The sequence below is a fragment of the Anabrus simplex genome, chromosome 4, assembly GCF_040414725.1.
Source record: "Anabrus simplex isolate iqAnaSimp1 chromosome 4, ASM4041472v1, whole genome shotgun sequence".
NCBI classification, from domain to species: Eukaryota; Metazoa; Arthropoda; class Insecta; order Orthoptera; family Tettigoniidae; genus Anabrus; species Anabrus simplex.
In genome coordinates this window covers 230,903,556-230,926,619 of record NC_090268.1, presented here as the reverse complement: position 1 = coordinate 230,926,619, position 23,064 = coordinate 230,903,556, and the positions used below count along the sequence as shown (strand labels likewise).

Below are 23,064 nucleotides of genomic sequence, written 5' to 3'. Positions count from 1 at the left end.
AGAACTTCAGACCGTTTACAACTATTGAGGGTGAAGGATTTTTAAATTTGGGGCAAACGCTGATAGAAATGGGCAAAAAGTATGGCTCGGTGGATATTAAAATTGTTATACACTCTCGAGTCACAGTTGCTAGGAAGGTACAAACTTTCGCGGATAAAGTGCGCAGTAAAACGCTTCTTGATATAGTACGTGCTATTAAATCTGGTATCTGTGCGAGTAACACTGACCTGTGGACAGATAAGTACAAGGGTGTGCACTATATGTCTGTCACAATGCACTATATAAATACAGATTGATCTCTCAGTAAGTATGTATTCATGTGTTCGACCTTGCCTGACTGCCTAGGAACTGGTGAAATTATTCGCAGTGAGTTTGAAGATCGTTTGAAAGGACATGGCGTTTCTCATGAAGATATTTGCAAAATTACATTTGTAACAGGTCCCAAGGTCAAATTTGTTTCTTGAAATATGATTCTCTGAATTAATTTTACTCTTTCAGACTTGAAAATGGTACTTTCACTAAAAAAAAAATTTTTAGGCTTTCCATAGTGGCAGGAGGGGATGTATCATATATGATACAGTGGGTCTGTATCAAGAACAAACATTTACTGTAAGAAAATTTATTTACATGATAATACAGGTTAATATAAGCTCTTTTATAGCCTAGTACTTGTTAGAACTATTAGACATTGAAAGAATGAATTTTAGGGTTGCTTTTCTATACCCATCCAACAGGCAACTCCCTCTTGTGGTATGGAAATCACGGAAGCAGTTCCTTTGGGAAGTGAAACATAGAAACACGTTACAATCTATGCATCTGACATATGTTCGTGCAGACCATCCGGGAGCTCTACAAGTTGATCTTGACTCCTGTTGAGTCATCATTTCTGGTAAATGCATGGCATTTGTTGATCTTTTTGCCAATGGTGGAAGTGGCTAGGTTGGGGTTCGTTTTCTTTGTTCTTCTGCTAATTCGTCATCTTCGTCTTCACTTTCACTTTATACACTTTTCCTAGTGACATGAGAGTAGATTAGATGCCCTGCAATACATAGCTTGAATGAGTAATAGGTTAGAATGTCTTTCCTTAGCCACTTATTTTGCAAGGCAGCCTTTCGATACTCGACCCAAGCAGCTGCCAACACAAAATCGAAAAAATGGTGGATTGTTCTAATTGTCCACTTATTAGTCCCGTTCCTCATAGCATACCTGCTGAGGATTCTATCCAAGAGATCAACACCTCCCACGATGTTGTTGTACATTTTGACTAGGAATGGTCGAGGAATACGTATGTACTGATCATCTTTCTTTGACCAACGCCTGCAGTCTTCAATGGGAGCAACACCGTAGTATGTTGAAATTAATTTACTATAACCATCTTTTCATCTGCTCTTACAACTTGGTCACTTCCACCTCTCCCTTCGCGCCTCATATCACCATCCCGTTTCAGTGTCACGGATTTTGGAATCCTGTTTACCATGATTGTACCACAATCTAAAATGGACCTGTGGGTAAACAATGCATCAAAGAGAGTCACAGATAATAAATATCTGTCCATAAAAATGGTTGAACCAGAAGGAAGAGAGTCCAAGAGTTTAAGTACAACCCTTCATCCAATGTCCATTTTCTCTGGGAGAGGAACCTTTTCCGACACAATTTCCCTTCCACCTCCTTCGTACAAGGTAAAATCTAAGGGAAGGCCACTGGTACTTGTCATAACAAAGTTTTTAACCCAACAGGTTGGAGTTTTCCTTTCACGTACTGTTTCATCTTCACTTGGCCATGAAAGGGGCATGATGAGATGGCCCCAGAAACCTGAAAAGAAAAACAAACCATAAAATTAGTAACAAGATAATTTTTACTGTTTGAACTACAACACACAATGAGATAATCTGTGGAAATTAGCTTTTATCTGGGTTGATTATTTATTAAATGGACCAGTTGACAAAATTACTCACTCTGTTTTGTGGCGCCATCGCTAAGTAGGATCCCTTCTGGCAGAAACATCACCATTGGAAACTGTTCCATCATTAGCATCATCATCATCATCAGAAGCTCCTTCTTCCAGAACGCCAGTACTAACTGCTGGAGCTTGAATATCAGCCTCAACATCCTCATCTTCAATTTCAATATCTGAATTGTTTGGATCTACGCCATCCAACATCTCAAAAATCTCTTCACCATCCAGCCCTAACAAAAGAAATTGGAAGATCATGTGTAACATAACCTTAAAATATCGATATATTTTTATTTTTAATACGTCTGTATGGGCTTACATATTTGATATGTATTTACCTCACCGTTCTATTGCATTAAAGCCAAAAACATGACGATTCCGAGCATAAAAATCTAAATACTAAATCACAGACAACCCACGAGAAAACTGCTTGAAAAGTAGTTATAGAAACCCAATGTATCATATATGATACATAAGATATATCTTGGTGTTACACATTGAAATTTTATTGAAAAATTTGTTACTATGATAAAAATATGATCTCCAGACTTGGAGCACAATTAGCAAACAATCTTACGTTATAAAGTACGTAATAACGTAACTTACTGTGTTTATTATGCAGCATTGTTGTTATGGTTCAATCTCCACGTGATTACAACCTCCCCTGCCATCTACCGGGACAGCGAGCAATGAAAAACAAGCGATGGTTGAATAGCGTAGAGTGTGACGAATATGATACAATGGGTGCAACCTTCCCAACATGCATACGAAGCGCCAGAGAAAATAAATTCCCAGTGTATCATATATGATACAAGGGGTCGCTAGGCCCTCAGCATATACAAGCGTCTTCCATGAATGGCTCATATTACGGTATTAATACGGTCTTGAAGCATGTTCTGAGCGAACCCTTTTTGAAAGAAAGTGTTCCTAATGTGTTGGCTGTTATCCATTCAATGAAATCTCCGGTTTCGTACTTTAAAAGAAGAAGCCTATGTGTGAGGTTACAATCATCTTTGAAACCGTATGTTTCCATTCGGTGGAACAATTATTTTGACATGCTGCAATCAGTTCACTCCCAGATAGATGCTGTGAGAACTATTTTAGAGAAGGAGGGTGCCTCTGATAAAATGCTCGGTTCTGATCAGGACATTACTGGCCTGCTTATAACATTTCTTAGGCCTTAAGAACCCATTGTACTCCACAGGATGACGATGAACAGCTAATATTTCATTTCTTTTAAATTTTAATGTGAGTCTCCTGATATTTAAATGTAAAAATGTTTTCATACTAAATGAATTTTCATTACTTGAAGCTTTTGAAACAAACCGGTGCTGTCTGCCTGGAGCAGAAAATTGAAGTCACCATGTTACAAAAAATTGCAACACTTTTGGTGCCTAAATATCGCACATTAAAGAAACTAAATGTAGGAGAACAAATGCCTGTTTCCGAGGCAGCTCGACAAATGTGAGCTGAAGGTAAGGTTCTCTGGTTATTTCTTCATTATTATTATTATTATTATTATTATTATTATTATTATTATTATTATATTATACCTATGCAAATTAAATTTTCTTAATATTCTGTTATTAGCATAAAATATCAATAACTTGGGCAGATATATTTTCAGAGCAGCTACCCAATCAAAACAGACAATAAGTCCAATCTTCTTCAAATGAAGAAAATTCAGTGCAACGTAAGAAAACAAAATTTGACGATTGGGCAGAAAATTCGCCAATGATACATGATGAGGTCAGTAGGCACTTGCAAGAAAGGTTTATTAGTGACGAAAATATACTGCGGTGGTGGAAAAATAATTCACCTGTGTAGCGAAAAAGGTGCTTAACATACCCGCTACGAGTCTCTCCAGCGAGAGGGTCTTCAGCTGTTCGGGAAATTTAATCAGCGAAAAACGTTCCCGTCTTCATGCACAAAGACATAATGACCTCATAGTAATACACACAAGCGATAATGTGTCCATGCATTAAATATTGGTATGCATTGTGCACAGTATGAGGCGACCACAAACTACGAGAGCAAGTGGTAAAATTACACTTCTAAACTGATTAATTTTATAGTTATTTCTTTTGGTTTTGTGGGGCAGGGGTTCCTAAATTATTAAATGTATTTCAAAAAGTTACCTATAAAATTATTTTTCTAAATATATTTACGACCTGTACCTACATTATGTATATCCTTGTTTCTAATTTTCTTGAATAATAAATAATGCATTATATTTATGGTCATAGTTCCATCAACAGTCATTATGTTTATTTAAATATTCAAATATTTTGTTCAGAGAACCTACTGTTTATTAAGTAACTATGTTTGACGGAGAGAAATATTATTTGTTAATTAGTTACATAAGACCTCTGAATTACGAAATACATTTAAGCACAACTTTGTAATGATTAACATAATACTAAATAACCATACACAATAATATTTGTGTCGACGAATCCTATACAAATTCTGGCATGTAACAAACCCTTTCCTGCCTGCATTCACGCGAGTCTCATATCAGCACAATGAACGAGCAAACATCAATTAACGCAGCAGGAAGAAGAAAGCAAGCAAGCAAGCTAACCTGTAGCCTGCCCAAGTTGGGCTGAGCTTGACCTGGCCAGGAGTGCAGCAGCCTGCCTGTACTGTTGTTTACGTGCGGCTAGCTTGCTTGCCTGGAGAGCAGGCAAGCATGGGCAAGTTAAATGCGGAGTTTGTACACCTCTAACTGGTGGCTTCTATACTAATGCTCGGTTTCTGGAATGGTGAGATATCTTTCCGATAGCTATTGCTTTGTTACAGCTGCCGACTCGATAAATCTTCGCTGTGTTGCACAGTGGAACAGCAGCTAATTTATCGAACTGTCAACTATTGGCTCGTTGATCAAGTTTCATAAATACACACTAGATGCCACCCCTCGTACTGCTTTGTTTTTGTGCATTAGGTGTGTTCCCTAGATTGTCAGGCACATGCACACAAGAAATGCAAAGCATTTGAGCTTTCTGTGCAGCTCCTATTATCCCCTCTTTGCCGTGCAGCAAGAAATGGGTATTCTACTAGTTCTCTGACGTGGATGTCAGTTTCGTGGTGTTTAAAGAACTGTCAGAAGAATTTGACATTTTTGAGGATTTCTAATGAAATATGCACACAAGTGGAACATGTCACGCACAATCCAGTTTGCACTGAGCCTTATAAGTATACCGTATCTCTTCCCTGTTATTACAAAACATGAACGTTGTTTGATCACAGTATAACGATATATATATTGGGTAATTAATTATATAACCTGTTTGTTCCTTGTAATGTTATATTGTTAATTAAAAATAATCCCACAATAAAAGTATATGCTCACTGCCAATGCAAGTAGGCCTACAGTAGGTCTACTACGATAAATGTGTAATTATCTGTTATACTCGGTTACTGGTACCAGTGCTTTTATGGACACAAATGCAGTCACAAATACAAATATGACCGGGCGAGTTGGCCGTGCGCGTAGAGGCGTGCGGCTGTGAACTTGCATCCGGGAGATAGTAGGTTCAAATCCCACTATCGGCAGCCCTGAAAATGGTTTTCCGTGGTTTCCCATTTTCGCACCAGGCAAATGCTGGGGCTGTACCTTAATTAAGGCCACGGCCGCTTCCTTCCAACTCCTAGGCCTTTCCTATCCCATCGTCGCCATAAGACGTATCTGTGTCGGCGCGACGTAAAGCCCCTAGCAAAAAAAAAAAACAAAACAAAAAAAAACAAATATGAAAACACTCAGTAGTACTGAATCTTAAAGGGCATCGTAATTAATAATTTATCAACAGGGGACAATAGAAAATTGTCACAGGATGAAAATTGTCATCTGTAACTTCTACCAAACCTATGACAGTATATTTGTTTAGCCTCAATCTGTCTTGAATTCATTTTCACTAATGTATAGTTCATTAGAACATTAGGCCGACGATGATATAATCATGTTCATTCTAGAATGTTGACCATTTCTACAATTTCTTCATTGGAAGAAGATGAGAAAGCCATAGAAAATTTTAACAAACATAATGTTAGCTGCTGATACTTGAAGTACTGCGCACACGCCCACCAAGTTAACAAATACATATCTCCTGCTCGGGGCCCTCTAAGTTAGCAAGCGATTTATCGAACCGATAGATGTATCTTACGTTCGTGCAATGCTAAAACACAAGTTAACCATTTGATACCCCTATAGGTTCGATATCTCATGTTCCAGAAACTGGGCATAAAACTACACAACTTTCGCTCGTAACACACACTTACACAGTTCATGTGCTCTCTCTCTCTCTCTCTCTCTCTCTCTCTTAGTTTCTCCCTTGTTCTAACACTACAGATTATTCTTACAAGCTAAACGGTTTTGTCACAAAGTCAAACGCACTTGCACCCTAGGGCATGTACACTGTATTTCAAAAGCGACCATATACTACGCAGTTCTCGTGCGCCTACACACTTTTACATTCACACACAAGGTCCATCTCACAGCTTCACGGTCCCTCTGTCACCAATAGTCCACGCTGTAGCACGCTAGTCCGACAGCCACAGCAGTTCACGCACTTCACAGCACTGGCAGTCACTCACTGACTGAGCTCACGACTGAACTACACCAACTCCAACTCGGGCAATTCACTGTCTTATATATCTGCGCCAGTCATTCCAGAACAGTCCGGATGCTGGATGTATCCAGGAACCTCGCGAGATGGAAGACTCCAGGTTAATCACCTCGTAATTTCAATAGTCCTATGCCACGCCACCATAGGCGGAAGAGAGAGGGGGGCCGGTCTAGCACCGAAGCCTTGTTCGTGATTGGCGCGGTCGAAGAGTAAGAGGGTGGGCTAATACAGTGACGTCACCAGCCCATAGGAAGTTGGCATGGCGAACGCTATAACCATTACACTACCGTCTCTTTAAGGCTGCTCGTCCCTAGCTTCTCCACAATATTGTAACATGTTGGCGGTGTAAATAAATAATTAGATGAGTACAGCACCTGGTAGCGTCCTATTTCCAAGATTTATTTACCTAGCACTACAATTACAGATTTACACACACACAGACGATAGCCGAGATTACAAGTTACACAAGTACACTTGCATGGTTCGCGCTTTCTCTCTCTCTTAGTTTCTCATGTTCCATCTACAATGACACACACACAGAGTCATCGATTATTTACACTACACTCACTCAGCCACTCAGTCACACACGTTAGTGCTGTCATGGTCTACAGCCTACACGTCAGTCTCGCAGGTTGGAATAGTATCTGCTGTTCACTCAACCCGTCGAACTCCGTTCACAGTCGGCACACGTCGGCATCCAGTGTTCCCTTAGCTGTGCTCCAGAACACCCAAGGTTCTTCTCCAGCAGCCAGCTTCAAGGGACAGATATACACACATGACATCAGGGAAACAGGAATGAGTCCTCGGCTCCAACAGGCGGACACTCCATCAGGCTGACAGCTCAGCCCAACCTATCACTGACTGCGCTCTTCGCTAACTTACACCAGCGAACTCAATCTCGCACTCACTCACTAACTCTCACTAACTACAGGCAAGTCACTCCTCTCTTATATAGCTGTGCCGACCCTTCTGGAACAGTCCGGATGCTCGATGTATCCAGGAACCTCGCGAGATAGAAGACTCCAGATTAATAGTCGAGTAATTTCCGTCGTCCTCTGCTATGGGACCGCAGATGGAGGCGAGAGGGCTGGCCTAGCACCAAGTGTTGCTTGTGATTGGCGCGCTTGAGCGTAAGGGGTGTGGGGCCGAAACGATGACGCCCCCGGCGCGTAGCGACTTGGCATGGCGGACGCTATAACCATTACAATGTGGAGCCAGGCGATCCAGGTGAACAAATCATCTTCCCTCGGGGAGGCCGCTGGATCCGGTAGACAACGTTGTTGATCCTGGTGACTATTGTATATGGGCCTTCCCATTGTGGCTGCAGTTTCTGTGACTTCCCTTTTGTCTGCACCGGACGGTACAGCCACACTGTCACCTTCCTGAAAACCTGCAGAGTTCGCCAGCATGTCGTGGGGGGGTGGGGGGGTTCATCCGGTCACTGGCTACCCTTAGATGATGTCGGGCATAATCTTAAATGTTGTTGAGGCGATCCGACTCCCATACATAGTCTGTCGCTGGCTACTGCTGGTCCGGTGCCGACCCGAACATTGGATGGCAGGCAGAGCTCCATTCCGAAGACTACGTTGGCAGGTGACGTGCCCATCTTTTCGTGGGTGGATGCTCAGTAGGCCATAAAGAAGAATGGGACCCTCTCGTCCCAGTCCCTCTGGTGCGCCGTAACCACCTTCCTGAGGTGCTCCTCGACGGTTTTCACAAAACGCATGCCATTTGACCGGGGGTGGAGATGCGTCGTACTGGTCTTCTGCATTCTTAAGTGCTGCAGGAACCTCTTGCATCAGCCTCAACTCTAAAGTTTCTGCCTTGGTCGCTATGCAGATTCCTCGGGACACCGAATCGGCAGAAGAAGTTCTTGACCAAGACGTCGGCCAGTGTTGATGCCTCTTGGTTCAAGATCCATAATGATATTTATCACTTGCAATGGTGTAGACCTCCGGTCACTATGTGAAGTAGCCCATGGCCAGAAGTAGGTAACAGTATGCAGCGTCGGATTTAGGGAATGGTCCAGCGACATCAATGGCAATCCTTTCTAAAGGTGCTCCAACATTATACTGAATCATCTGGCCCCTAGTAACGCTGTCGGGTACGATCTAGGGTCTTATTCAGTCGTAAGTGGCCGGCAGTAGTGCCTGCATGCAGCTCGATCAGCACATCTTTTCTGATGCTCCTGGGAATTATTTGCTGGGCAATCTGATTCATTCAGTTGGTCGATTCCCACTCACAGGTAAGTACCCCATCACTAACCATGGGAAATAACCACTGGGCCCATTACGCCTTATAGTTGGACTGCGTTCGATTTCTTTCCATTCCGGCCACTGCCCTGACTAGACTTCCCGTAAGATCAGCCTGATGTCGTCATCCTTCAGCTGGTGTCTCTTGATGGCATCTCGATCCCATCCTTAGGTGGTGGAGTCCTCCACGGCCTGGACGTTCATGATGTCTGCCTGTGCACAGTTCTCATGGCATGGTCTTCTTTATAGAGCGTTGGCGTTGCAGTACTTTCTTCCTTGTCGGTGCTCAGTGCTGAAGTCTTACTCGTGAAGGCGTTGTACCCAGCGAGCTGTCTGTCCTGGGTTTCTGAAGCTTAAGAGCCATGTCAATGCGGAGTGGTCGGTGCGCAGATGTAAAGGCTGCCCATACAGATACTTGTGGAAGTGCTCCAAGGTCTTCATGATGGCTAACAATTCCCTATGCGCCACGCAGTAATTTTTCCAAGCTTTTGACAACATTTTGCCGAAATAGGCAATCACCTTCTCCTGGCCGTCTTGCACTTGTGACAGCACCCCACTAATTCTCGTGTTGCTGGCGTTGGTGTCTATGGTGAACTTGTCCCCAGGCTTCAAGTATCCTAAGATGGGTGCCATACACAGGCACTCCTTCAGCGTCCGGAACGCGCCTTACTTGACCATTGGAAAGGCCTCTTCTCCTCGGTGAGCAGTGTAAGAGGCTTTGACATGCCTGCATAGTCAGTTATTAATCTGCGGTAGCACGTGCGAAGGCCAAGGAAACACCTCAGTTCTCTCTTGTCCTTCAGCACCGGACAGTCTCTGACAGCTCCTAACTTCTCCGGAACCGTGGCTACTCCCTCCGATGACACGATGTGGTCCAGGTAGCGCACCTCCTTCTGGAACAGCTGTCATTTTCCGGGATTTAACTTTAGGTGAACCCCACGTAGTGTCTGGAACACACTCCGCAGGTTCTCAACGTGCTCTCTGGATATCCGTCCCACAATACTTATATCGTCCAGATACACGAGGCAGGTGTAGTGAGTTAGCCCCCTCAGTACAGACTCCATCAGTAGCTCAAATGTGGCTGGCGCGGTTACAGAGGCTGAAGGGCATCACGGTGAACTGGTAGAGCCCTTGGCCGCTTGGGAATGCCGTCTTCTCTTTGTCTTCCGGATGGAGCGCCACTTGAGAGTGCCCACACTTCAGGTCCAAAGTCGAAAACCACTGGGTTCCAGATAACATGTCCTGGGTGTCATGTATCCAAGGTAACGGGAAGCAGTCCTTCTTTGTGACATCGTTCAACTTGCGGTAATTGATAGAGAAGTGGAGCTCACCATTATTTTTCTTCACCAGTACGACTGGCAATGACCACGGGCTGTTCAACTCCTCGATGACTCTCCGCTGCTTCATGTCACCCAGCATCTGGTCGATTTCCAACTTTTTCGCCAGGGGTACCCTACGAGTTGGCTGTCGGATTAGAGCGGTGTCGCCAGTGTTAATGCAATTTTACACTCTATCTGTGTTTCTGTAGTTGCCTTCAGTAGCAGTGAAGATATCCCGGAATTCATGGATTAGTTCCTTAAGCCTCCTGAGCTCTCCCGCCTCTAAATGTTTCCGGCCATCAGATATAATCTTCCGGAGCTTATCCGATCCGTTGCCTGCTTCCAAGGCCTGTGCGTCTTCGTTGTCCACTGGCACGGCCCACGTGACTGGTTCACAAGTCCCAAGCTCGATCTCGCTGGGAATCGTCTGCTCCCGCGATGTCGAATTCACTATTCGTACCGGCACACAGCTTTGTGCCAAAACGACTGTCTTGGCCAGGTAGAGTCCTTGATCGGCAGTCAGCGATCTGGGTGCCACGAGCATGCTATCACTTTGTACAGGTGGCTCTAACCATGCCATCACCATAATTTCGCTGTTGGCTGGTATCGCTTCGTCGCTGGCCAGCATTAATCGCGCAACTCGAGATTGTGTCCCTGGGTGTCGGAACATTACCTCTTGTCTGCCGAGCCACAACACACACCGTCCCATGTTCATAGTCACCTCATATGCTCGTAGCCTGTCTAGGCCCAGGATGACCTCATCCCTGATGGCGGCAACAAAGGCCCAGACTCGTAGGCATCATTGTCCCAGGGTCTCAGGCCTCCTTCAGGACAGGGATGGTGTCTTCAGAGGCCATTCACAGCGTGTAGGGGCGGTTGGGTTCCTTCTCTGGCTGTCCCTCAGTGATGTCAAGCCTGGCGATGGTTAATGCCACTCCTGTGTCTATCGTGAATCGGCACGGCCTGTCTTGGAGCCATCCGTCGTTGATCAAGCTGTCATCGCTCTGCTCGGTGACCACATTTTTGTGTGAATCGAAGGGACGGTAGTGACGGTGCCAACGAGCTCTCCCCTTATCAGACCTTGCTTGTTTCCCTGATCAGGGGCCGCCTGCACATGGCAGTTCCTCCACAGGTGGCCATGCTCGCCGCATTTCCAACATGTGATCTCATTGGTGCATCAGCATCTCAGCAGTGGCGTGCGTCGTTCTCCTGTAACAGTGGGGGTCTCTGGCGCGTCCTTGGTTGTCACGGCTCATACTTTTGGTGAAGATACTACTGTTCCCTTCACTTCCTCCATCCTCAGGGCTAACGTGACAGCCTCCCTGAGGTTATGCTCCGCGCTGAGCATCAGCTTTTGACGGATCTTAGTGTCGCCTTCCCATCAATGGATGTAAAGGCTACCTCCCGCTGAATGTGGTCCTGAGGCAGTCCATTCAGAGCCTTGTGGGCTAGCTGCTCCACACCTTGCATGAATTTCTGCAGCGTCTCATTAGCGCGCTGGGTCCTCTTCCTCAGCTGGACTCGGTAGGTGGCTGCCAGCTGGTGGTCACTGTATTGGCTGTGGAGCACTCTAATAATCTCCTTGGAGGTGGCACCCGGCTGGAGGCTGTGTAGCATCTATGCTGCTGGTCCTTGCAGTCCAGCGATTAGGTACACGGCCCTTTTCTCTGATGTCCAACCATTGTGCACACATACAGTGTCGAATTGGGCCCGGAATGTCCTCCAAGATGTGGTCCCTTCTAAGCAGGGGGGGGGGGGGGGGGTACCTCCGCAGCGCTGGATCCGCTGTCGCTGCTAGTGGTCTTAGCACGAGTCTCCATGGCTGTCACTCTCGTACGCAGGGCACTTCTTCTTTCAGGTGTCGAACCCCTGTCTCCACAACCTGCGGTATTTCTTTGATTTTTTTTCCTTAATCAGTTCCTGTACATCCTGCATAATGTCACTCTTTAATTTTATTTTAGTAGAGCGCATTGTTGTGAGGGCTTCCATCTGTATGGAAACCAACCCATCAGCTGTTCTTCCCCCCCCCCCCATCCTCCTCAGTTTCTTTTGTCCTTTTCATCTGGTGTCTCAATGAATTTTCTGGAAGATGAAACTAAAACACTTGTATTTAAGCTATACCCGTGAAGATACTATAACTGCATCACCAGGTACAGTATGTAAAAGCAGGCTCACATCGAGTGTTGTCGTTTTTAGTCATGTTCATTGTGCGGAACGGTCACGCGAGTTCATTTTGCATTTTATCTGTCTTGCCTGGAGTCGGGCCAAGTACAGTAGAACCTCATTTGTTTAGTCCCCTGTAGTCTGGAATAAATTTAGCAAAAATGTTAATAAATTTTATTTTATACAGAAATTATTATTCATTCGTCATGCAGAACAAATAATTGAAGATAGCCTTTCTTCAAGAATAAAATAATACATTAACAATATATTGTCTTCATCTGTTTCTGGGAGAGCATCTTCAGCATTGATAGTTTTGGGGAGACTCACATTCACAGTGGAATACATTTCAGTTATTTAAAACGGTTCTCAGTTCTACCGAGCAAGCTGGCTATGCAGTTGAGGTCACGTCGCTGTTAGCTTGCATTTAGGAAATGGTGCTTTCACACCTCATTGTTAGCAGCCATGAAGATGGTTTTCAATGTTTTCCTAGTCCTTTCCTATCCTATTCCATGTCTTTGTTGATGTGATGTAAAACAAATAGACAAGAATTCTGTGAATCATTGTTGCCTACCTTATTGTTCTTGATTACATATTTAAATAATTTACAGAGGGAGATACAGCGATTAGTATCGTACTGTTCAGAAGAACTACGTGTTTGAATATTTTTTAATGTTAATTTTTAATTTACTCCATTTTTCCATACCTAAAATTACCCACAATCTTTGTCAAGCATACAGTTTTATTATATCCTAACATTCTCCATACAAATCTATATAATTGTTATGCACCAGTTCATTGTATTGTTTGTAGTTCTTTGATAAATTGTGAGAGAGAGAATACCTCATTAATACAAGGCAGTCCTCTGCTTGTTTAAATTGAAGAATGCAAGCTCTGGATCTTGAAATGTCATATTTCTTGTTTTAGGATGAAAAGATCATGGAAGAACATCATGTGAGCAATCTAAGGAGCAAAATCAGCCTGGTTGATTTGGCAGGAAGTGAACGTCTTTCCCAAACATGTGCCAGTGGCGATAGGCTCAGGGTAAGAATTTAACTTTTACTTGAACATACGGAATCATGGAGGCCATAATAGGCATATTTTAGATATTAGAAGACCGAATGAGACAGATCACTTTTACAGTATCATTTCCTCTTAATATTATCCAGTACCATGTTCCCAGCCATCATAATTGGGGGTTCTTTTGTTCCTTTCTTTTCTTTTATCTGTACTTTCAAAATTTGTTTCAGAATTCTACCTTCATTGTTCAGTTTTATATTCATGACCCTTTCATTTTTTTTTTCACCCAGTCAGTACCTTTATTCCATTTCCTCCTATGGTAAGTGTTCAGAGGCGTCTAGTTATAGATCCCCTCGAAGTAAAAACCACTGCCTTGCTTTCCTCTACATTGATTCTACACTCTTCTAACTTCTTATGTACTGTTTCAAGCTGCTTTTGGACTTCAGTCTCATCCTTCTCCAAATCAATAAATAACCCTTCCTTGTCCCTACACATGCTGCATATCGTCGTTGCCCGGACAAAACCTCCTATGTGAAATATTTTAGCTTAGAACTTTGGCCGGTAAGGTTCTGTCATCTAAGGTGCAATATTGTGTGACAGTTGTCAAGGCATTCTCGCTCTTCATAATGTATGTGCTGCGGGTCAGTATATCTCCAAAAATATTAACACATAGGAGGTTTTGTCCCGGCAGCGACGATATTCTGCTCTCACAATGTCATCCATCACTATAAAGCATAAACAAGACAGTCATTTTTTGTGTCATCACATAGTTGCTACATTTAAATTCCATTGCTTCAACCATTTGTAGTTTTTCTTTTGTAATACCTTTACACACTAGACTTTCCCAAAGATTTTGTGTGGAGTCACTATCATGGGCCTTTTTTAAATTAGTAAATGTCATCATCAATTCTTTTGCATAATCACACCGCTTTACCATATGTTAACATTGTGCTCTTTCATTAATCTTCTTCTAAAAGCAAACTTTTCTGCAATTTGCATGTCCATCTTTCCTCTTGATGCAAGTGTATAATGGACTAGTATAACTTGGAGGAAACAATTCTATAAACCCATGGGTAAATAGTGAAAATATCGGGCTCGATTAGTAGATATTATTATTATTATTATTATTATTATTATTATTATTATTATTATTGTACCGGGCGGTACACCTCCACGCCGCTAATTTAAAATGTGCGCCAATTGAAACTCCTCTGCTGGAGGAACTCTGAACCTTATTGATGGTATTAATTTTCAAGTTTCTCAGAAGATGTCTCTACCTGGAAATTTTGGAGTTTTTGAACTGTGTCATTTTCGACGTATTTTTGTTTTGCTTGTAGTAAGAAGTGTGAACTTTCTCTTCTAGAGGACACTACCGAAGATCAACAATAGTGCACCCTAGTGCGAAGAAAAAGAACTGTTCTTTGGAGAAAATTTTATTTCAAAAGTTGGTTTCTGGTTAAATTTCTTTCTGTTATTGTTTAAGTTGGCTGTATACCCCTCTTTTTCCCCTTGTTTTAGATTTATCCAATCCCGAATTTCTTTGAGTAATTTCCGACCAATCCGATGTATCTTCCCCCAACTTGGATATGTTTCTGTACCCTAGCCAATAAAGTGATTGTGGGCGGGTGTTCTCTTCCCTAAAACGCCTAGAACCTTCCGCGAGAGTATTTAAACTGCTGATGTTTGGGTCTCCGGGCCACTTCTGTTCCATCTTTCAGTGTGTAAAGTACATAGCAGGGGGCGGGAAGCGCCTCTTTCTTCTCCAGCTGTTCAACACCAGGTAATGGCCTCTTAATAACTTCTTTTCTTGCTAGGTTGGCAGTTTAACTCTCGGAGCGGGTTCGAAGCGTTTCCACCATGTAACCTTTTCCTAAAATGTAACCAATCTTTTCATCTATTCTCTTTTAAAGCTGCATATTGGGATAGAGAGTGCTACCCCTCTCGAGCTCCCACTCACATTGTTTTGAGGTGAACTTATTTTCTCAACCTATTCTTCGTTAACGTAAAACAAATTGCTCTTTTCTAAAGTCACCTCTGTAGTATGGGATTAGCCCTTGCATTAGTGGCCTAGAGCCAGATTAGGTTTTAAAAACAAGTGTATTAGGAGTGCAGATCGCCTCCTCTCAAATTGTTATTTTAGAGGTCATGTAATTGCCCCTTTTCATTTAATAGACCTCAGTAGGTTGGGTATTTTACCCCTGTGTCTATGTCCAGTGAGGACAACTCGAAGGTGGAGTTTGGTGTGGCCTTTGAGAGGCTTAAAGTTGAGAGCGTGTGGCTCTTTTGAAAATTGAGTGTTGTATGCCTCGTGGAGGCTTTTCAGTGTAATTTGGAGCAAGGACTCCTAGGCATGAATGGGGTTTTCTGCCCCTCTGTTGAAACTTGTGTTTGGGGTAAAACTGAGCTGATTGCCCAAGCATTGTGAAGTCAGGGCGCGAAGCCCAAATCCTGTAAATATTGTAACTACCCTTTGGACTTGCTACTTTGTACCTGCCATGCTTGTTATTTCTTTGTTTTTGAAAAGAAAATATAACCTTGTTAAATTTTACATTAACTTTGATTCCGTAGTTTGAGACCCGTTCACGCCCGCACCTTCTTTCACCTCTACCTACCACTAAAACACGGTAACAATTATTATTATTATTATTATTATTATTATTATTATTATTATTATTATTATTATTACCATGACTTGTGAGGTATGGCTATGAGGTTGTTTACGCCTATTATTATTACTATAGCTATGTAGTTATGTACGACAGGTTGTCAGTACGGACTTTATTTGGTATGAATCATAGTCGTATTATTTATTAGTTGTTTGTTGTATGATCTGTCTTGTGTAACAAAACATGTGAGGTTATGTCACAATACTTCTACTGTACGTTTATTAATACGACTTTATTTAATGTAAGAACACACAATTAATGGTGTATAATTTATTATTAACTGTAAATGTGCTGTATAAATCCAATGTAATGTTGTGCAACACAGGGTAATAGTCTAGAAGAACGCACCTTTGTCAGTCGAGTTTTACAAAATGTTCTATCCATTTGTATATAGGTTATTGGAGATACGAGAAAGCATGCTGTGTCATGCTTTTCTAGAAGCCTGCCCAGGCAAGTTTCATAAAGAGACAGTCTTGCATTGTTCAGTTGAATTGCGAGTGTGAGTCGTAAGTCGAATTCAGTGTGTGAACGTGTGATTTTGTTGTATTGGTAGTTGGTTGACATGCTAATGTGGCAGTTGTTCAAGATGGTGGTTCATTAATGTGTGTGTATAATGTGTATATAATTTGTAAATAAAACAGTCTACTCAATTGACAGCATCTCGTGTGTGCGTCTTTGTGATTACAATACTCTTTCTAGTAATCTTTCCGATTTTGGCAACTCCAGATAGAATTGCGATTCTTATTTGATTTTTTAATACTTTTTTTCTTTTAAACTGCTCCTTGCCATTCCTGTGGTACCTATTTACCTATTTTCTTTCCATATATTCGTATGTCTCTTTGTATTCACCAAAATCCCAATGGTTCAGCACTTTTAGTGCTATTTGGTTCTGTTCTGTTTCCAGAACTCTTCCCATTTCCCTATTTCAATAGTTTTACTTCTGCTATAACAGTTTCATGTTCTCCTTTCTGTTGGATGTCTTCTTTAGTTTCATTTCTGCATTCTCTTACATTTGACAAGTATATTCCTACTGTGTTCTTGTTCTGCTCACATTGCCAGCATCTGTTCCTTTACATATCCATTGTTAACATCTTCACTCGTAATGTTAAACTTAAAAGAACTCTTGCTTGATGAAACTGACACATCAGCATCTATTAAGATGACTATTAGAATACAGTAAAATAACAGTATAACAAACTTTTGGGGACCTCAAAAATTAATTTGTTATAGTGAGATTTTCTTATACTGAAATATATCAATTATTAAGAACTTGCCTGTTATATCTGATGTAGGATCTACATTACTTCAGCCTGAATATACATATAAAACAACTTAATATTTATTAGATTATAGGAAAATTAGGATATGTGGACATGAAGTAATGCTGTAGGCCTACAGTAATTGCAAGAGGGTTTCTGTATATCAGATTAGTGATTATTCTAGTAACGCCTGCACTATGTTAAGGGCTTCAGTTTTTAAAAAAGTCTGCAATTTTCTTCTAAAGACTCCCAGATACAAAAGCACATTCAAGATAGTCATCAACCACCGCACATGAATTTAACACAGATTCTGGCACATCACTCCATGTCAGAAGAAAATTTCGGGGTGCTATTCATAAACCTTCCCTAGTCTTGCTTTAGTCTGGACTAAAGTTATGCACGTACTGAGATAGTCTGGAGAGATCATCCTCACACATTGCTGCCAAACATTGCAAATTACTTGTGAGCACAGTAAAATGAAACTGTTAAAGGTCCACCTCTTCAATATCATGAATGTTTATTGATGTGAGTATATATCACATAACGTTTAAAGAAGATTGGTACTAGTTTCGACACTCATTGAGCGTTATCATCAGCCAATGAATCAATTGAGCAAAATACAACTTATCAAATAGCAGTATATAACACATGATAGCACCTACAAGACAAATGTTAGACTATGACTACTTAAAATATAAAACACATGACAGCAAATACAAGGATTAATGTTAAAAGTTAAATTGTAACAAGTTAAAACAATGAAACCAAATCAGAGAAGGTAAAACAATTGTTAGGGTATGATACACGAGAAAATAGTCCAGCTTGAGGTTTGTAGAACATAAGGTGCATCTATATACAACACTTGAATGCACCTACTAAGGCAAATTTTAAATGTAACGTTAAAATGATGAGGGTATGGTGTGTATGACCATCTAAAACACATGACAGCACCTATAAAGTCACTGTTAGATTATAACCAGTTGAAATGATGAGGTGCGTCTGACCGTAAAATATAAAAATTTTTGAGACGGTATCCCAGTTGTTGAGTCTTGATAAACAAGAGAATAGTCCAGCTTGAGGTGCATAGATCATAAGGTAACATATGTTATCAGTGGGAAGAATAAACCTTGTTCTCTTAAGTTGCAGTAATTAACAGGCTTAATTCAGGTGGTTTCGAAGTCAACAATGTGGTCGTGTGAAGATCATAATTTGAATCAACATCGTGATTCCCAGTTCAGTATGGAAACATGGGGACTTGACGAAAAGATTGAAAGCCAAATTAGGCGTGATATAAATGCACATAGCAAAACGAAAGATAAGGGAAAAGAGGCGAACTCACCTTGCGCAGCGTGATGGCACAGATATTGAAAGGAGAGGAGCTGGGCTAATGAAGAGAGCAATAATGGATGCAGAGTAGCGGAGGGGAAGGGAGTGAGGGGAGAAGGGGAAAGAGGAGGAACTAAAGCCGAGGAGTAGGGCTATGGTGGAGCAGAGGGATGAGGTAGTGGGGGTAAGTGACGGGGATACATATTGCACATGGCTTGAAAGATAGCGCTAGTGTTTGGAAATCTGATATTTTTAAACAAGTTAATTAAGAAATCGAAAAGGATATTAGGCTTCTCAGAAATATATAAGTAATAAGTTGAAGTTAGGATTAAAGTGTTGATCGAAATGGATAAAACAATTTTCAATTATATTCATGAGAGGCCCTTTATTGGCCATTTGAAGGATCTCTAAATCATGTTCAATGTCGGTAAACTTGTTGTTGGAGTCAGAGATGTGTTGACCTATTGCTGGAAACCTATTTTATCAATGTATTATTAGATATTTTTACATTATATATATATACTGGGATCAGAGCCCTGGCCTACCTTGGATTAAGTTATTTCTAGCTGATGATGCTCACGAAGCATGAGCGAAACATGTCCTAATTATATATCTAATGGTTTTATCCTAAATACAAAGGATTGTTATTTATTGGAAAGGTGGTTTTTATTATCATAATAACTTCTTATTCTGAAATCCAATATGGTTTTATAATGAGATTCATAACTTTCATAGTAATTAAAGTACAGTAAAGTGTCAAGGCAGTTACATCGTCTTCATAATCATCATCCTCCTTCCCCCTTACCCAGCTCATGCTGGATCAGGGCATTTATGGCACGTCTGCACCTTCTCCCCTTCCACCATTCCTCCTCCATCATTTTGTCCCAGTCCAGGTTTCTTCTTCTTGCACTCCTCTGTATTGAATCAATCCACCTTGTTCTAGGTCTCCCTCTCACTTTTTCCCCTTATTTCCATCATCTGTTTTGGTATTTCTTCCTCCTCCATCCTCTTTACATGTCCAAACCATCTCGGTTTACTCCTATCATTTTTCTCAGTTAGGTTTTCCATTCCGAGCCTTCTCACATCTTTGTTTCTCCATCTGCCTTTCCTTGTCTTTCTCCATACTTGTCATTGTCCAGGTCTCAGCTGCGTAGGCCAGTATCGGTGCATAATACATTTTATACATTATTTCTTTATACTTCCATGGTACTTTCTTATTTTAGGTAAGTTTTCTCCCATCTGGTAGAATGCATTGCTCTGTTGCGCCCTCTTGCTAATCTCCATCTCCAGCCTTGTATTCAGCATTAATTCACTCTTTAGTTTTTTAAAAATTGTCAACCAATTTTCACAATGCCTTTCCCTTGTCTTTCTCCTCATATATCACCATGGTCTTGCTTTTTTGCATTGATTTTGATACTTTTCAATTTTATTGTTCAGTGCATCAATTTTTTCTTGTACTTCTTTGACATTTATTCCCCAGACCACAATATAGTCTGTAAATAGTAATAACTTCATGTTCTTATTCCCATGTACTTCTTTTGTTTCCTTTACAGTTTTATCCATAACCATTAAAAACAAAAGGAGGCGACTGCACACCGTTCTGTCTTCCCAAACTGAGTCTGTATGCTGCTGACACAGTTTTTGTACATTGCTTGCACCATTTCTACAGTTTGTCTACCCAGTCTCTTTGAACATGGATACCCAAACCTTCTCCCTTGAAAAACTGTCATATGCCTTTATTAGATCTATGAATGGCATGACCAGATCCTTTCTATATTCCCAATTCTTCTCCATTAATTGCTTCATGCTGAAGATTGGGTCCACCGTAGATCTTCCACTTCAAAAGCCATACTGTTCCTCTTGCAACTCTCCTTCATTCTTTTCATTCTCCTCTCTAATATTATTTCCAGTATTTTTGTCACTTGTGATAAGAGTGACATTCCTCTATCATTATCACAAATGTTATTGTCTCCCTTCTTAAAGACTGGGGTGGTATTATTATTCCCTCTCCCCAGTCTTCTGTCACACATTTCTGTTTCCATATGCACTTCACAATCTGTATACCCGTTGTAATCCAATAGGTCTACCAGCCTTCATCATTTCCATACTAATTTCGGTCATCCCTTTTCATTTTATGGACTGCTAATTCCACCTCTAACATGGTTATCACACCGTATTACTACAGTCTCTTCTGCATAATTCCCCACATTCAATAGTTTATCAAAATACACCTTCCTCTTTCATCAGCTTTATATAGTAAAACCTGCCTTTGGTGCAATCTTTACCAACCAGAAAACTGTCCATATCAGGAAATAATCTTGGTCCTGTGAATTATGGTTTAATATTGATGTAAGTTTACCTATGTTTAGCGGAACCTGTCTGATCCGGAAACGGAAACAAAATCTGCTCTCATATAGTATATATTGGAGGTTTGTTAGCAACTTCCAGATTTTCTAAGGAAGTAAATAGCTCCCTTAGTCACTTCATAAGAGTATACAGTACAATGTTTTAAATGAACCTTTGATGTTCATGGTATTAGCACAGTCTAATATACACAGTCACAAAGCTTCCTAGTGATGAAATAGCATCCTGTTGACAGGCGTAACAATGCCAGTGCCCGCAGCAGCCAGCAAGCTGAACAAGTTCTGTACCCAACAGCCGATTGTACCTTCCCATATAAATTATAAACTACAGTATAAACTAAACAACTGTATTAATCGTACATTTTAAGAAAACATGATGTACTCGACTACTTATACTACAGCTTGGTAATAATACCAGTGGAAAACGACAATAGTTTATTTTCGATCACACCGCTCTAGTTAAGGTCTTAGCCACTTTTAGAACCTCATTGTTGAACTGAATTTGGTAATTTCACATAAATCAGAAAAATAGTAATGAACTAAAGACAATTCCAATAATATTCAAAGATCTCAGCAACCTAAATGACTGAATTTTAAGTACTTCTTGTTTTTTCTATGGCTCTGGAAACTTTCATATCAACATTTGACAGCGTAATATAATCTTATCGTCATCATAAGACCTATCTGTGTCGGTGCGACGTAAAGCCCCTAGCAAAAAAAAATATATATAATCTTAGTTTTACATAATTTCAGCTGTAATAACAAGGTACCTTCACAGAATTCATGTGTGAAATCAGGTATTTCCACTAGGGAATTAATAGTGTAAGACATCAAGCTTGTGAGCACTCTCCTTAAACGTACAGGAAAGCTGTAACAACTGTCCCTGATCTCTCATTGCTTCTCAACTACCTACAAGACAATTTCTGCTTCTTTGACATGAGTTAACTATTTCTAATCGATAACTTTCATATTGAAGAAATCTACGGAGGTTCATTTGAAATGGAACTGCATTCCATACTAATTCTTCTTCTCTGCTGACATAAACTGGCTGTCTTCAAAATGATTTAAACATATCTTTGTTATTGTACAAATAGTTCAAAATTTTCGTCATTAAATCAGCCCTTCTACTATTTAGAACCCATTTTCTACACCTGAAAAATTAAAACACTGCTACGTATTCATAATTACAGGGATTTCCCATTGAGTTACACTTCAGGATCATTGACAGATGAAATACCTACTTATCTGAAGTTACATTTCTATTGTTCTATTATCCAAAAATAAAAATGAAGTGGAGTATAGCTTTTAGTGCCGGGACTTTCCACAGACATGTTCGGCTAGCCAGGTGCAGGTCTTTTGATTTGATTTCTGTAGGAGAACTGCGCGTCATGATGAGGATGAAATGATGGTGAAGATGACTGATACAACCAGCCCCCGTGCCAGCGAAATTAACCATTGATGGTTAAAATTCTTGACCCTGCCGGGAATCGAACCTGGGACCCCTTTGACCAAAGGCCAGCACACTAAACACTTAGCGATGGAGCCGGACTACCCAAAATATAAACAGTAGTTCAAGCTTTACTTTCCAGGATCTTCAGGAAACCTAAGGAATGATAGCTCTAGTGTCTTCTTCTTGCAGTTGAGCAGTTTATTGCACTACACACATCTCCATATTAATTTAACAGAAAATCAATCATCTGTAATGGAATTACCACTTGATTACTTCGCAAAGCTTACACCATCTTGCACGTTCCAGTAGACCAGCACCTTGCTGACCACGTGGAGCACCGCAGTCACATGGATGAAAAAATGAGCAGAGCTTCACAACTGTATTAGATTGTGGTATTCGTGCAGAGGTGAGCTTGAGCCATTGATTCTCTTGCATTATTCATGGAAACTAGTTGTAATTGTGATTGTAGAACAAAAGCTTCTTTCTCATAGTTAATTTGCACCATTATTGTGTTAGAGAGATTTATTAAATAATAAATTGTCCGTCCTCCAGTGAGGGTGACCATTCACATCCAGAATACGGTCAAAGCCGGGCTGAGTGGCTCAGACGGTTGAGGTGCTGGCCTTCTGACCCCAACGTGGCAGGTTCGATCCTGGCTCAGTCCGGTGGT

At 41.1% G+C, this 23,064-nt stretch overlaps 1 protein-coding gene across 4 annotated transcripts in view; it reads left to right on the top strand.

The window, feature by feature from the left end:
• neb (nebbish) overlaps positions 1 to 23,064 on the top strand; it is a 468,801-nt gene that overhangs the window by 106,191 nt on the left and 339,546 nt on the right. For all 4 annotated transcript variants that reach the window (XM_067145417.2, XM_068227214.1, XM_068227215.1 and 1 more), the window contains one exon: positions 13,238 to 13,354. In XM_067145417.2, coding sequence (XP_067001518.2) covers positions 13,238 to 13,354 — 117 coding nt within the window. The remainder of the gene's footprint in view (positions 1 to 13,237; positions 13,355 to 23,064) is intronic.